The sequence below is a fragment of the Fringilla coelebs genome (assembly GCF_963513975.1).
Source record: "Fringilla coelebs genome assembly, chromosome: 3".
Taxonomy (NCBI): Eukaryota; Metazoa; Chordata; class Aves; order Passeriformes; family Fringillidae; genus Fringilla; species Fringilla coelebs.
Genome location: NC_140030.1, coordinates 7951367 through 7965492, shown reverse-complemented (window position 1 = coordinate 7965492; position 14126 = coordinate 7951367). Strand labels below are relative to the sequence as shown.

The 14126-nt window shown below is 38.7% G+C and overlaps 1 protein-coding gene across 1 annotated transcript in view; it reads left to right on the top strand.

Moving 5' to 3' along the window:
- Nucleotides 1-14126, top strand: part of MFSD2B (MFSD2 lysolipid transporter B, sphingolipid) — a gene marked incomplete at its 5' end in the record, with an annotated part of 36276 nt that overhangs the window by 1628 nt on the left and 20522 nt on the right. The window contains 4 exons of the mRNA XM_084201673.1: nt 2989-3185; nt 7215-7339; nt 10756-10879; nt 12017-12095. Coding sequence (XP_084057799.1) covers nt 2989-3185; nt 7215-7339; nt 10756-10879; nt 12017-12095 — 525 coding nt within the window. The remainder of the gene's footprint in view (nt 1-2988; nt 3186-7214; nt 7340-10755; nt 10880-12016; nt 12096-14126) is intronic.

The window sequence follows — 14126 nt, the reverse complement described above, 5'->3', positions numbered from 1 at the left end:
CAGAGAATGTGGTCATCACCATATGAATTCAACATGGAGAGGCAAAAATCTGCTGTGGGCTGCTTCTTTTTGAAAGACACTGCAGCATGTAGAGTCTGAGGGATTGCTTCTCAGCAGCTAGAAGCTCAGGGACACTCAATGAAATTAGCAGGCAGCAGATCTGCAGTGACAGTGGCATTTCCTTTCACAGTACGTGTCATTGTCATGCAGGACTGCTGTCTTGTTTATAGCTCAATGTACAAACAAGTTCCAAAAGCAATTAGGCAAAATAAAAGGCAAACAGGTATGGAACAGTGATCAGGATGTACCTTACCTTCCAGGGGGCTCATAAACTGCAGATTCCCTGTGTTTCTGTGGGTGACCAGACAGGACACCTCTGTATGCCATTTCTATCTGACAGCTTGTTTTATTCTGAAAATAACATTCATAACCAAAATTTAATTAAAACTTAACTACTGCTGTGACCAAAGTATTAACTTTGCTTCAAGGGGATCTGGGAGCACGGTTCAGAGAGTAGTTGAGCAGCATTTTGGGTGTGTGTGGAATTGCAGTGAGACTTCAAAAAATATGTACTAAGATTGTCAATTTTCTAACCATGAAACTGCTGTAAAGACAGGAGTGTCACCTGCAGCCTGTAAGTTTAGATTTTGAATTTTGTGTACCACAGCTTTAATTAGATTATTTCTTGAGAAATTCACATCTTCTTCATCTTCTAAAAACATTTTGGAATCATGTATGTCATATAGAGGCATTTGCTTTTTCTGTTTTACCACAGCCTTAGCTACTGAAAGGAAAAGGCAATGGTTTCAAAGTAAAAGAAGCATGTTAGAATGAAATTCTTCACTATGAAGGTGTTGTGGACCTGGCACAGCTTGACCAGAGAAGCTGTGGTTGCCCCATCCCTAGAAGTGTTCAAAGCCAGGTTGGATGGGGCTCAGAGCAAGGAAGGTGTCCCTGCCTATAGCAGAGGGGTTGGATTGGATGATCTTCAGAAATGCTCTCCAACCCAAACCATTCTGTGAGTCTGTGAAAATCACTAGTGAAAGTGAGTTTGAAGGCAGCATTATGGATCTAAAAGATTTTTCCATTTTTGAGGTTGCAATAGGATAGAGGATTTGCATAGTAGTGGTTTATATCTCTTGATTTCAGCTGAAAGTCATCTTGCCAATGCTTGGAGATCAGGAGGGAAAGTATCAAGGGAAAGCAAACATTTAAAGTAATTTAATGACTAAAAAATAATAGTTAAGAAAGGGATTGACTAAAAAATTAAAAAGTGAAACAAAGTACACAGCCCCTGGAGCAAAGCTCAAGGGGACAGCAATGAGTCAAGCAAGTTCTGTGGGCCCATAAGTCTAGTAAAGCTCATATTTATTAGTATGGAAAATGAAGAGTTACTTTGGACAGCAGACATGTATAGTCTGTTTGTTTTGTTTGCAATCTCTTATCAAATTAAATAGTATAATCGTTACTATGAAGTCTGTCTTGTGACTGTTTATCCCTTTTTTTTTCCCCTGCAAAGAAGAAAATTGCCAATGCAGTGAAAAATGAAGCCTGCTATGGTGATAACATTTTGCAGTTCATGCCCTGAGAGTGTCCACTTTCCTTGGGTGTAGTAATGGGATCCCACCCTGTCTTTTTCTGGGAAAACACAAAAAGGAAGGAGTCATGATACTTATGCTTGTTTGTTCACACCCACTCTGATAAAACAGTTCAAAGGGAAATGTTTAGATGATGAAAGGCATTGTCTAGAAATCTAAAACTTCTAAAAAATGTTACAGAGTAAAGATGATGGGTTATTAAATTTAAGAATATTTGGAAATTGGGTAATGTGTCAGAATATCATTGTGGTGGATTTCATTTCCATATCTCTATTTTTATCCCAATCTAACATAAGAATTAAGGGCTTGTGTAGTCAGTTCAGAGAGAAGACAGACCCAGGATTACTATTGCTGCTCCTCTTCATGTTTCTTGGCTTCTGTTGGCAGCAAATTTTAAAGAGGGACTGAAAGCCTGAAAGTTAAAAATTGATGTGTTGTCCCTCTGAAAGGAATACAGATTAACAAAGAGTCCCTTTCTTTTTTAGTTTTGAATTTCATGGCATAAATTTAAATCTTACATTTTTTAAAGGCTTTCCAGTATCCTGGAACTTCTACTGTTGGGAAAAACCCAATGTTTTTCATTACAATCTCTATTAGAAACTGTGCCATTTTTGTATTTTAATTGCTGGTATATACCCTTATTTTCAACATTTATCTTATTCTTATTTACCTATTATGTTTGAGAATAGTCTTGCATGTTTATGCTACTTTTCAAACATCAAATGACAAATGAGAGAGCACAGTTTTGCAGAATGTTTTAAATACACTTGGAGTGATTTTCTAAAAAAAAAAATCTTGGGCCCAGAATTACTTACCATATGATACCAATTTTCACAAAGATATAGAAAAGACAAGTCAAAAGGAAGATATGCAGAGTCAAGTGATTTTGCCAGTGTCACACCAGCATTTTGTGACAAAGGAAGAAACAAAACACAAATGTTTGGAATCTGTTTGGTCTGTGGAACTTTCTGTGAATGTTGTTTAATTACTGTGGTATGAGTGTATTTATCAGTTATTATTATCTAAAAGGTTAATAAAAGAAATATTTTTTTTAAAGTAAAAGTTTTCAACCTTTAAAAATATGAATTAAGCATTCAAAGACAAAACTAAGCTCAAATAATAGTGTAGCACTTCTCTGCTGCTTCTTGCTTGTTTGTAGACTTGTTTCCTTTTAATGGCTTGTGAGAGGAAGGTAAGTAAGCCTGAGGGTCATCACAGCTCACTTTTAGGAACTCTGTCATCTGTTTTCAGGGGCTGAATTAGAGAACAAACCCATTAAAAATCAAAGTTATGAGCACCCAAATGCTTGTTGATGATAGGGGTTGAGGGCATGTGGATTTATTAGTGGAAGAGCTGTGAAGCAAATACATTAAAGTTGTGTTAACTATAGACTTTAACCTCATCACTTGTGTCACTTTTAACTTGTGCACCTTGGTTTACTCCTGGTTTGTTCTGCTTCCTCTCACACAGGGCTACAGGCTCTCGGTGTGCAGCAAGATCTGCTATGCCATAGGAGGGGCCCCAAACCAAGTGGCAGGGAGTGCTGCTTCTTTCTTCCTGCAGATCTACCTGCTAGACATAGCGCATGTAAGTAGCACAAGAAACATTTGCAGACTCTAGAATTAACTCTGATATTGTCAGCCATGTCCCTGGAATGAGGAGGAATTAGTAAATATTTTAAATTGTCTCGTTGCCATTGCCTCTAGCTGTTCAGCATCCTAGAAACTGCATAAACTTGTCCAGAATTAATTTTTTCCCCCTAGTTTTCTTTCTGTCTTGAGATGTCTGTTGTTCACTTTTAGTTTGGGATCATTGCTAGAACTTTGGGTGCTGTAGAGCTCACACACTCTCAGACACAAGGAAAATCAGTTCTGTGTCAGGAGTCAGTGTAAGATAGGAGACATCTGAAAACATTAACAGTACCATGCTGAGGTTGTGAAATTTTGTTCATTAGGTTTAGGTTAAAAACCACTCCTATTGCAACCAGTAGCCATCACAGTCTTAAGCTCCACCGAGGGAAATATAAGTTGGATATTAGGAAAAAGTTTATTATGGAAAGAGTGATAAAGTTCTGGAATGGCCTGCCTGGGGAGCTAGTGGAGTCACCATCCCATGATATATTTTTAAAAAACCTGGATGTGGCACTCAGAGCTAGGGTTTAGTTGAGGTCTTAGGGCTGGGTTGGACTCGATGATCTCAAAGATCTCTTCCAACCCAGTGCTTCTGTGATAATTTCACACGAGTTTTATTTTGTTTGTCTAAGGTAATTTTGTGGCAAATAAAGCTGAGTTATCCTTCCTGAAGGTTCTTTGCTTCCAGTCTGTGGCTCTCTGGTGCAGAAGCAGACCTGGTGAAACAAAGCACTAGGAGTCATCCCATTCATCTGACTTTCAGCTGCTCCAGCTAGATTTCAGAACAGCAGAGACACAAAGAAAATCAATCCATAAGCAATTCTTACTGTTTTGGATTTTCTTGTATGCATGCATGGTAACTAGGACAAGGTACTAGGACAGAAAAAAGGATTTTAAGGAGTTGAGGCCCAATTGCAAGGACTGTGTGAACAGCTCTGAAACCACAAGTGGGACTTCAGCACTGATTACTGCTCCTATTTGCTGGAAAAACCAGGATGTTCTGGGTCAGATATCATTACCCATTTGCTGTCTAAAGACAGGATATTATGACTGGAGGTGTCTAGAAGTTTGGTTTTATGTTTTTCCTGTAAAAGTCTGGTATTAAAAGCTGACTTGTAACTTGAGAAAATTTTCAACACAGTAAGGTGTGTTGTACAGCTGAGATCATCTTGAGTGTCTTGTTGAGATCAAAGTCACAAGATGTAGAAAAGGAGCCAGTTTTGGACAGCACTGTCCAAGATGTCGAGGGCATGGTGTGGGATCTGAGGAGCTAGAGGCAGAAAAAGGAGCTTGGGGGTGCAGCAGGGAGGTGGAGCAGCTCTGACTGAAGCTGTTGCCCAGTGACCTCAAGGATGACAGTACAAACCATTGGAGATGATGAAGCAGGAACGAAATGAGAAAGACTCTAACACCATTTCCCCAGGGTGCTTAGAAGTATGGCAATTTCCCCATTCTTTGCTTGTCACAGAGACTGAAAATTCTCAAAGCAAGGGACTGTTTCTTCAGTGTCCAGAAAGCTGGAATCCCATCCATGAATCTTTGGGCGCTACCCAAAAATGTGACATCAAAATAATTATTTCATTAACAAGCTTCTACTGAAACCAAATAATTTTGCTTAATGTTGGTAGTGATATACTTACACTTTCATTAAGGGGCTTAATTATTTGTTCCCTGATGGTTTAATTTGTTCTCTGAAGTAGTCCTGCAGGGACAGGATTTATTTCAAGGCCTGATAAATAGCTCTGAAATCCTGTGTTCTTTCCCACACATTTTCAGGGTAGAGAATGTAATTATATAGTCACTACCTGGATTTATTTCTTGCCCACTTAGAGAGCAGAATTGTTTTAGCTTCTTGAGAGAATGTGAAAGTCACCAAGTGTAATCTTTCATGTATAATCTGGATCTTTTCTAAGAAAATTGTATTTTCTATTAATTTTCTGTAACTTCCAGTTTTTCAATTTGAATTCCTTGTTCCATCTAAGTTACCTGTACAGGCTACAGATGTAAATGGAACTCCAAATCACATGGGATCCTTGAGTCAAATTGCTAGAGGACACCAAAATTCTCTGATAAAAGGATCCTGGTCTTCATTCCTTTCGAGATGGGTGAATTTAGCATATTTTATCTTGGATTTTATTAACAATGAGAAGTTTCTGGCATTGGTGCTGACAGACACCGTCTAGATTTAGGAGATAAGAAAACTCAGCCAAGGGATGTATAAGCCTGTACTGATGATGAAGACAGGATGACCATACAGAATCCGCTCCTAACATGAAAGAGATTTTGCTTTTTCCTCAAAGCTTTCTTCCACAAAATGTTTGAACAAAGTACAAATCTGGAACTCACCTAATTTGTAGTTTTTTGTTCTTGTCCCCCTCATAACTGCAGTATTTCAACCCCTGTATCTCTCTGACTGCTACTTTGTGCTCATTTTGCTGCCCTGTCTCTTGAGGAGCAGTAGTGACCTGTGGGCAGTCCTGGTGCAGCCCCCACGAGGAGTCTCAGGGCTGGTGGGCTACCTGCCACTCTTTGGTGGCTGTGGGAGGGCACAAGCCAGCTCAGGTGAATCAGCAAGAAGGTGGGACACAGTCCAGTGCTCCATCCCACCAGACAGCAGTGGAATGGAACACCACTGTTGTTATCTTCTGGACACTGCCATTCCCAATCCTTCCCTGTTCACAAACTCTCTGGGGTGGAGTGTGTGTCTTGGAGCTGGTGGTGACAGGAACATTGGCTGCCACTGCAATTTCACCTAATTTGAGCTAAAATGTAATGGGTGTGGTGTTGGAAGTCCATAGCACCTGCCTTTTGTGCTGGTCACCCAGGACATTCAGAAGTCACTGCTGCCTTCTTTCACCCCTGAGAGAACACCTACAGCAAATTCTGCAGGCAGGGCACCTGCACCAGCTGCATTCCTGGTGCTGCTGCCTGGGAGACAGCATCCTTTGCAGGAAAGCAGGGGATACCTGCTCAAGCTTGGTGTTGTATCAGCTGCATTTTCCAGGCCTTTGGAGCAGTGCTATGTTGAAGCACAGAGATGAAGGGATTTTGTCTGCTCTTGCTGTTTAAGCCACAGAGGCTCTTTCAGCAGCTTATCTCAATAATAGATGTGAGGAACATTCCCATTTATATAGGTTTTAATGATTTTTTTTTCAGGGCTATATTTGCAGTGACATGAACAGAGCACTTGGAAGAGAACCCACCTTTTTTAACCATTGTGTGATGGGAATTCCTAAGTTCTGTACAGATACATGTGAAAAAATAACTGCCTTGCCTGGGATAAACTGCATTTCTATATAGGCACTAAAGTATGGTCCACTTGGGTTAATTTCAGAGGTTTTTCTATTTGGCCATTTTATTCTTATGTAATCCATGAACATTTTTGAAGTGAGATGTGATGGACACGTGCTGGCAGCTTTGATTTGAACAGATGTGCCTTACGCAATTCTCTTCTCACCGCTCTGTCCCAGGTGGATAAAGTCTGTTGTGCAAGAACCTCTTCCTCAGCCACATGCCACCAGTTGGCAGCCTTGTTGCTAATCTCAGGAGAGGAAAAAACATTGCTGCATGGAAACAGCCCCTCTACCATTTTTTAGATCAGGTCAAGATAAAGATATGGGAAGATGGAGATGTGTGGGGAGAAAGCAAGAGGGTAGTTACAGAGGGACTCTGTCAGATTGTATGACTAAAACAAGGACTTTGCTATTTGACTGATCCATTTTCCTCATCCCAAACACATTCTGGATGTTTCCTTCCTTGCATTTTTCCCTTCTTATCCCTTAATTCACAACACCAATCTCAATGTCTCCTTTGTTTGCTATGGGTAACCAAGAGGAATTTCTATGACAGCAGCAGTCGTGTTTTGTAAATGAACTATCATTATTCTTTAAAACACTGAGGTGTTTTTTTCTGGAAAGTTGCTTTATGCTGTTTCATTGTATTGTGAAACAATGGCTCTTGTTTACTGTATTCTGTCTACTTTCAGATTACTCCATTTCATGCCTCTTTGGTGCTGTTCATTGGCAAAGCCTCAGGTGCAGTTACTGATCCTGTTGCTGGCTTTTTTATTAGCAAAAGTAGATGGACAAAAATTGGTCGGCTCATGCCTTGGTAAGTATAAATGTGTACATATATTTACATATATATGTGAATATTGAGTGTTGTGATCATATGGCCACCTCACTGAGTTAGTCTCAGGGATGGTATTCATTCCACATATATAAAATAAAAATTAAAAATTTCCATGTCATCTTTAACTTGTTCACACATGAAAACACAGAAGAGATTTTTTATCACTAGAGATGCAAACAAATAAAGCCAGGAGACTATTTTTAGCAAAACTGGAAGCTGAGGTCTAAAACTTTCTTAAATCTGTGGTTGAATTTTCATCTTTGTCTAGATTTGTTTAGTTTGACTTCACTCTTTCACAAAGCTGGAACGTATTTCTACTTATGTCCTAGAGTGCCTTCACATCTCACAATCAACCTTCCAGGAACTCCTTTAACTGCCCAGGCCTTTCAGTTCAGGGAAGGATGCATGCACAGCTGCAGAACAGATGTGTGCATGGATGTGGAATAGATGTGGCACCATGGCACCAAAGGGCTCAGCAGCCAGCACTGCCATGGCACTGTGTAAGGTTCTTACCACTCATCAGAGTCCTGCTTCTCTTACATCCCTTAGTCAGAAAAGTTCATTAAAAAATCACCATGACTCTTACAAAGAGTGAGATGCCGCAAGGTTTTGATTTTTTTGTGAAGGAAGTGTGTAATGTTTCACTGTGACATCTTACCCACGTGCTCGTGCTGTCCATGTGCTCTGAGGAGAGGTTGGAACAACGGATGTTGGGGATACAGGAACGAGATTGACAAGGTGTGGAGCAAGAAAAATTGGAAAAGATTGGGCCATGCTAGAAGAACTCATCTATGCCACAGGGCATGTGTTTGTTGGTTTTTTGGAAGCCAAGAGGAGATTGACTACTTTGTGAAATAGGGAGTCTTTCATCATTTTATCTCATACATTATATGACTGTATTGTAAGATAAATTAATTGCAAATTTTTAATTGCTATAACCCACAAACGATTTACAACAAAAATCTAAGAATAAATGTATTGTGAGCAAGGAAGTTGACTTTTCAGGGAAAATGAGCACAGTTTTTTAGCTGGTTCTCTTGCTCTTATGCAGTTTTATGGCTACAGAAACTTGTCCATGGGCAGCTTATATCTGACAAAACAGAGAAGGCAAGTACTCGTTGGAGAAAGGCTGAGATCAGCTGCTCTTGGCCCAGTAAACAAGGTCTTTGGGTTGAACTTAAGCTTTTTGTCAAGTCTCATGGGAAAAGAGGAGCTTACTGCTGTTTCTCTTTCCAGGATTTGGTTGGAGGCCAGGTAGATGGTGTGGTTTTTAATGACCACCGAATTACCCAAGTAGGAAAGCTACCAAAAAGGAAAACAATGAACTTTTTATACAAACGCCATTAGAATTATTCTGATTTTTTCTTTTTTTAAAGTTCTCTGAAAATGCAGCAAGTGCATGTGTTTATTGTTAGTATTACACTGATGTTAGAATGATTCCTGTCCTAGCACCAGCACCAACTTATAGGTCCTTTTCACTCTAAACCAGCTCCAGCACATCTTGCACTTCTTACAGGAAAAGTCCTTATCTAACACCACCTTTCATCAAACAGCTGCTTTCTTTACATGAGGATTTTGTCTGGTTTTTTTTGGTAACACTAATATTTTTCAGGAAATTCTGTTCCTAGACTTTGAGAGTCAGGCCATTTTTTTGTTACGAAACAAAAAATGGGTCTTCCCTTAGCTTAAAAATACTTTAATATTTTGAATTTTTTCTGACTTCTTAACAATCAAGAATGAAGCAATAGATTTTTTCAGTCAGAAAACCTTGCCAGCAAAGCAAGAACCTTAGTAAGGGAGGTGAATGTTTAGTTATCACTTAATACTGTCCTCAATATAACACAAAGTCATCAATCACTTCTTTAATGGCTTTAAAAGGCAGAAGCAGACATTGACTTGAAATACTGGTCAAACATTTTGTCAAAAGAGATAATAGCTGGCAGTCAGATATTCAGCAACTCCAGCAAGGCTTTGAAAACTCCCTGGCATTAGAGAGGAAAGGAAAATGTGGAAAAGAGGAGAACTATACCAAGAGGCTTGTTGCCAAAAAGTTGCATGAAAAAGTGACTGTGAAGATATTTAGTGTGATGCCTCTGCCTGGACACCATCTGGAAGAGCTCATGCTTTTGGAGAGGTAACACAATCAAGGTGGATTCCCTGAGATGTGTTAGGATTTTACCCTTGTTTGTGCTCTCCATTGCTCTGGGTGAACTGTGAGCTGGGGACCAGAGGGGCAGAGAATACCAGAACCTGGCACTTTCCTGGTAAATGTTCAGCTCCCAGTGATGCTGTCCACCCAAAGAGCAGTGTGGGAAAGCCATTGTTTTACTAAACTATTTACCCACATTACTCTTTTGTATTCCAGGTTTTCAGTTCGTGATTGCAAAATAATCAGCTGACCCCCAATGTCAGTAGTGCTGTTGTGAAGGGATTAATCTGTTTTCTCTTGTATGTGTTTGGAAATTTTTTGTCAGGATCTTGGTCATCTAAATACATTGTTCAGTGCCTGATTTACAAGAATACAGGACAGGCCTGATGCTGCAGCTCAGACTTTTAGGAAATAATAGCATCTGACCAGTTCTGGATCATGGAGTTTGACAAATGCTTTTTGCCTGAAATAGATTTTAGACTTTAGTGTCATTAATTGCTGGTTAATGGCAATGTCTGGAGTACAAGTTTCTGTGGTTCTTTTCTTTAAGCCATCTTCCTCTCTGAAGATGATCCTTTTGTCTTTGAAGTGATTAGGAGCTAAATGGAGGAAATGATCATCTACCCAGCTAGACACAGTGTAGGAGCTTTCACAACGGGCTGTCCATTGTCTCTTCTGCTTTTTTGAGTGTTTTTAAGTGTACCAATATATTTACACTTGCTTGAAGTAGCAGTGAAGACACTAAGTTCAGGGGAAAACCAAAGGCACTAAAATTAGAAGATGGAATATCAATAATAAGTAAACTCATGTAAAAATTTCTGGAGTATGCAAAGACATGATGACAGATCTTAGTTTTTAGTGATTCTTTCTAATAAGTGTGTAATCTGAGAAATGTGCCAAGGAATGGTAATATAGGTGTGCTGTTACTGTGCATGTGAAAGGAAATCATGTCTCTTCTGAGTGGGATATTAATTTAAGTGTAGCTCTTTTCTTTCAGACTCGCTGGTGTTTTTTCCTCTTTTTGAAAGTATTAATCTGTGTACTTATATATTTTATATTAATATTAATATATTTTCTATTAATCTGTGTATTTAATGCGCACTAAATTTTGATATTTAAAAGCATATATTACTGCTGTTAGAAAAACTGCACATAAATTGTGCTATATTGATTACTAGCAAGAAAATTGAATGTGCTTTTCTATAATTATTTTAAGATTGTTGATGTGTGCTAATTTTCTTCTCAGGGTGCTGGCATGTACACCGTTCACAATAATCTCCTATTTTTTAATGTGGTACCTGCCTCCATTTGTCTCAGGAAGAGTTGCTTGGTATCTGACTTTCTACTGCCTTTTCCAAGCACTGACCACAGTAAGTAGATTGCAGGTCATGATGTTCTCAGCAGGAACTTGCTTGTTGTCTGTCTATATTAGAGCATTTGTATTTGGTAAACTTGTTTTCACTTTTTACTTCAACTTCTAGTGAGTTGGTTGATGGTTTCTGCCAATGCTTTTTCTGGTAAATGAACTGTTAATTCATCCAGGTTACCTCCAGTGCCCTCAACACATTCTTGTATAGGTGTTCAGATTCCTAATTCCACTTGGACATCCAACTTCTCATAACTCCTCAGGAGCAGATTAGGAATTCTGTATTCCCATGTTAAGCTTGAATATTTCCCTAAGTCCTTTATTTCCCCACTAGAAAGATGGTCCAGAAGACATCCACAATTGTTTTAAATAATTTCTTTCCTCTTTATTTTGAAAGAGAAATGCAGGGTTTCCGTGGCAGTTTTGAAAATGTACACACGTGCCATTTTTGATGGAGGTGAACAGAAAAGCATTTTGCACAAACATTCTGGGATGCAGAGTGCAAGACTTAATTTGGCTACAGATCTCTGGGGCAGTGGGAACACCACTGAGAACTTGGTTATTCAAGCAGGTTCATGCCCCAGTTCCACTCTGCAATGGTCTTAACTAATGCTTAAATTAAGGATTGTGTGGCAGAGTGGTGCTGGAAGACAGAGTAGTTTTCACTATTATCTCCTGGATTTACATAGTTAGACAGATGCTTGAAATATTTTGGGTATTTGTATAGTCTTCTGGTTTTAATGAAGTGGAAAACTGTATTTCTTCTTTATGGCTTTTCTTCCTGTTAGTTAGCTCAAGCTAGGAACACAATAGTGTCCTAGTGCAAAGAAAGCAAAGTTCTTTTGAGTCTCTCGGTGAAAAATGTTTTCCCAAGGAAACTGAAGGAGCACAACATCAAGGTAAACCCTCTGGGTGTTTTATTATTTATTATTTGTATTCTGGAAGATACTGTTTTCCTTTTACTTGCTTTTCAAACCAGAAAGAAAAGGCAGGTCTTTGTGCTAAGAAATTGTTTGAGGGTTCTTCATGTTCTGAATGAATGCTTTAAATTAATTCCAAGGTCCCATTAAACCATTTTTTTGGATATCAAAGGAATACAGCAGTTTTACCCTGACATTTCCTATGCTCTTTCTTTCCATAGTTATTCCAAGTGCCATACTCTGCCCTCACCATGTTTCTCAGCACAGACCAGAAGGACAGAGATTCTGCAACAGCATATAGTGAGTGTGACCTGGGCTCTCTCTTGGGGATTAGGGCTGAGTTTTATTTAAAATCCTTCTTAATCTATAGGAAGTTCCTAGTGATTTGTGTTCCTAAACTGGACTTCTATAAGAATGTTTTAATATGTGATGAAAACTAATTTGTCTTCAAAGGAATTGCATTTTTCTAGTTAAATAGGAGACGTTAATATTTAATTGTGTCAAATTTAATTGTCTGATCAGCTATAAAGTCTTTTTGGTTTATTGCTAGCCAGAGGAAACAATAAAAAATCACTCCTAACCAAGTCAGGGTAAGGAATAATGATTTAATTTCAAGGTGATTTGTAGGAGAAAAAAACAAGAAACATTCAATTAAAGAAAGTATGAAAGTGATTTTGAGGAGTTTGTTGTTTTGGTTTTATTTGGGGTTTGTTGTTTTGTTTAGTTGCCTTCTTTTTTTTTTTAGTTCATATTTCCTTAGATTTATGTGTTTCATGTTATAAATTCAAATGCCAAACCTGTTTTCTCAGAAAAATAATTGAGAACTCATAGAACCAAGACAGTTAACCTCACCAAAAAGGAAAGCAAGTTTGTATGCATGTTCACACCAACTGAAATATCTTTTTTCATTTCATCTGTGTTTTTTAAATTAGTTCTGACATACACCAGGTAGTTTAAAGGCAGATCTTCTTGTAATATAGCTAGCACTCTGAGTGTTTAGTTAAAAGAAGGAGGCTTTCCAGACCATATCTCTGGCTCTTCAACAACCCAAACCAGACAAACTTTTAGCTTTGAAGCAAATCCATTAGACCAAAAAAAATGCAGTGAAAATATTTTCAAGATTTCCTGTAAAGATCGTAAATTGAATGCAAGATCAGTTTCCTCCCCTCCTACTCTCTTCAGCCCTGTTCTCATGCCTTCTTTACTGTGTAACTGCACTAAGCAAGGTAAAGAGAAAAAAGTAAAACATTACATGTAAGACTTCTCTATGTCTTAACCTGTCCTTAAAGTGTTGCTTTAGAATAACTTGTAGGTTTTTTTGTTGCATCTGTTTCTCTTCCTGGCAAGATCCCTTTTCTCTTCCATTAGTCCTTCTAACCCTTGACATCCTTGATTATGTTGAGACCCACAGAGGCACAGTGAAATAGCAAGAAGTACTGAAAATGTAGCATCAAAAATTCTAGATACGATATCCCCTGAGCAACCCAATCCCTCTCCAGAGACAGGAACTGTTGTAATTTGCATTACCATCAACTATCTTTAAGAAAAAGTCTGGACTGGCAGTCTCAGGACAGGACTAAACAGCAGGAGATTCCAGTTGTGTTATATTCTTTGGCACTGACTGTATTCTGAGTCATCTGGCCTAAATTCTAACTAAATCTATGTACCTAGTGTTTTCTATTGTCTGGTTTTATGTCTTCAGAGGCTGTGATCCAAATAAATGTGCTTTCTGATCTGCTAGTCCCATGCAGGGCTTCACAGGCATGTGAAACTTGCACTGACAAAAGCAGCTGAACTCCGTGGCTGAAAGGTGTCACACATTTACGGTGTCATGGGTTTAACTTTTGAGTGTACAGCTCTTCTCCTAAACCAAATTAAGGTGGTGGCATGAACCATAGTTTTGACTTTTCAAATGTTGGTATTTTTGTGCGTGTTGATATAATATTGGTTTGGAACAAAGTGTTCTTGTAATGGTTATGCTTACGTGAGAACCTTTTTCTTTACCTTTCCTTTTTTGGTAAGTGTTTTACTTAAACACTTTTTCCTCTCTTTGGGCTTCATAGAGAATTCTTCCTGTTGATAGACTGTCTTGGATGCAGTCAGTTGTTCAGGCATTTCTTCAACTGTAAAAGAAAAACAGCTGTGTTAAATGAAGTGTGCTCTTAAAAATAAGATTGTGATCAGAGGATCCATTACCCTCTGCTGGAGACAAGCAGAACTGCTTATTATAAATTTTATTCTGCTGTTGCTATCAATACGAGGTAGAAATACTGGATTCCAAAGTTGCTTTAACATAACTCCTACTTACATTCTGGCCAAAAATATAACCTA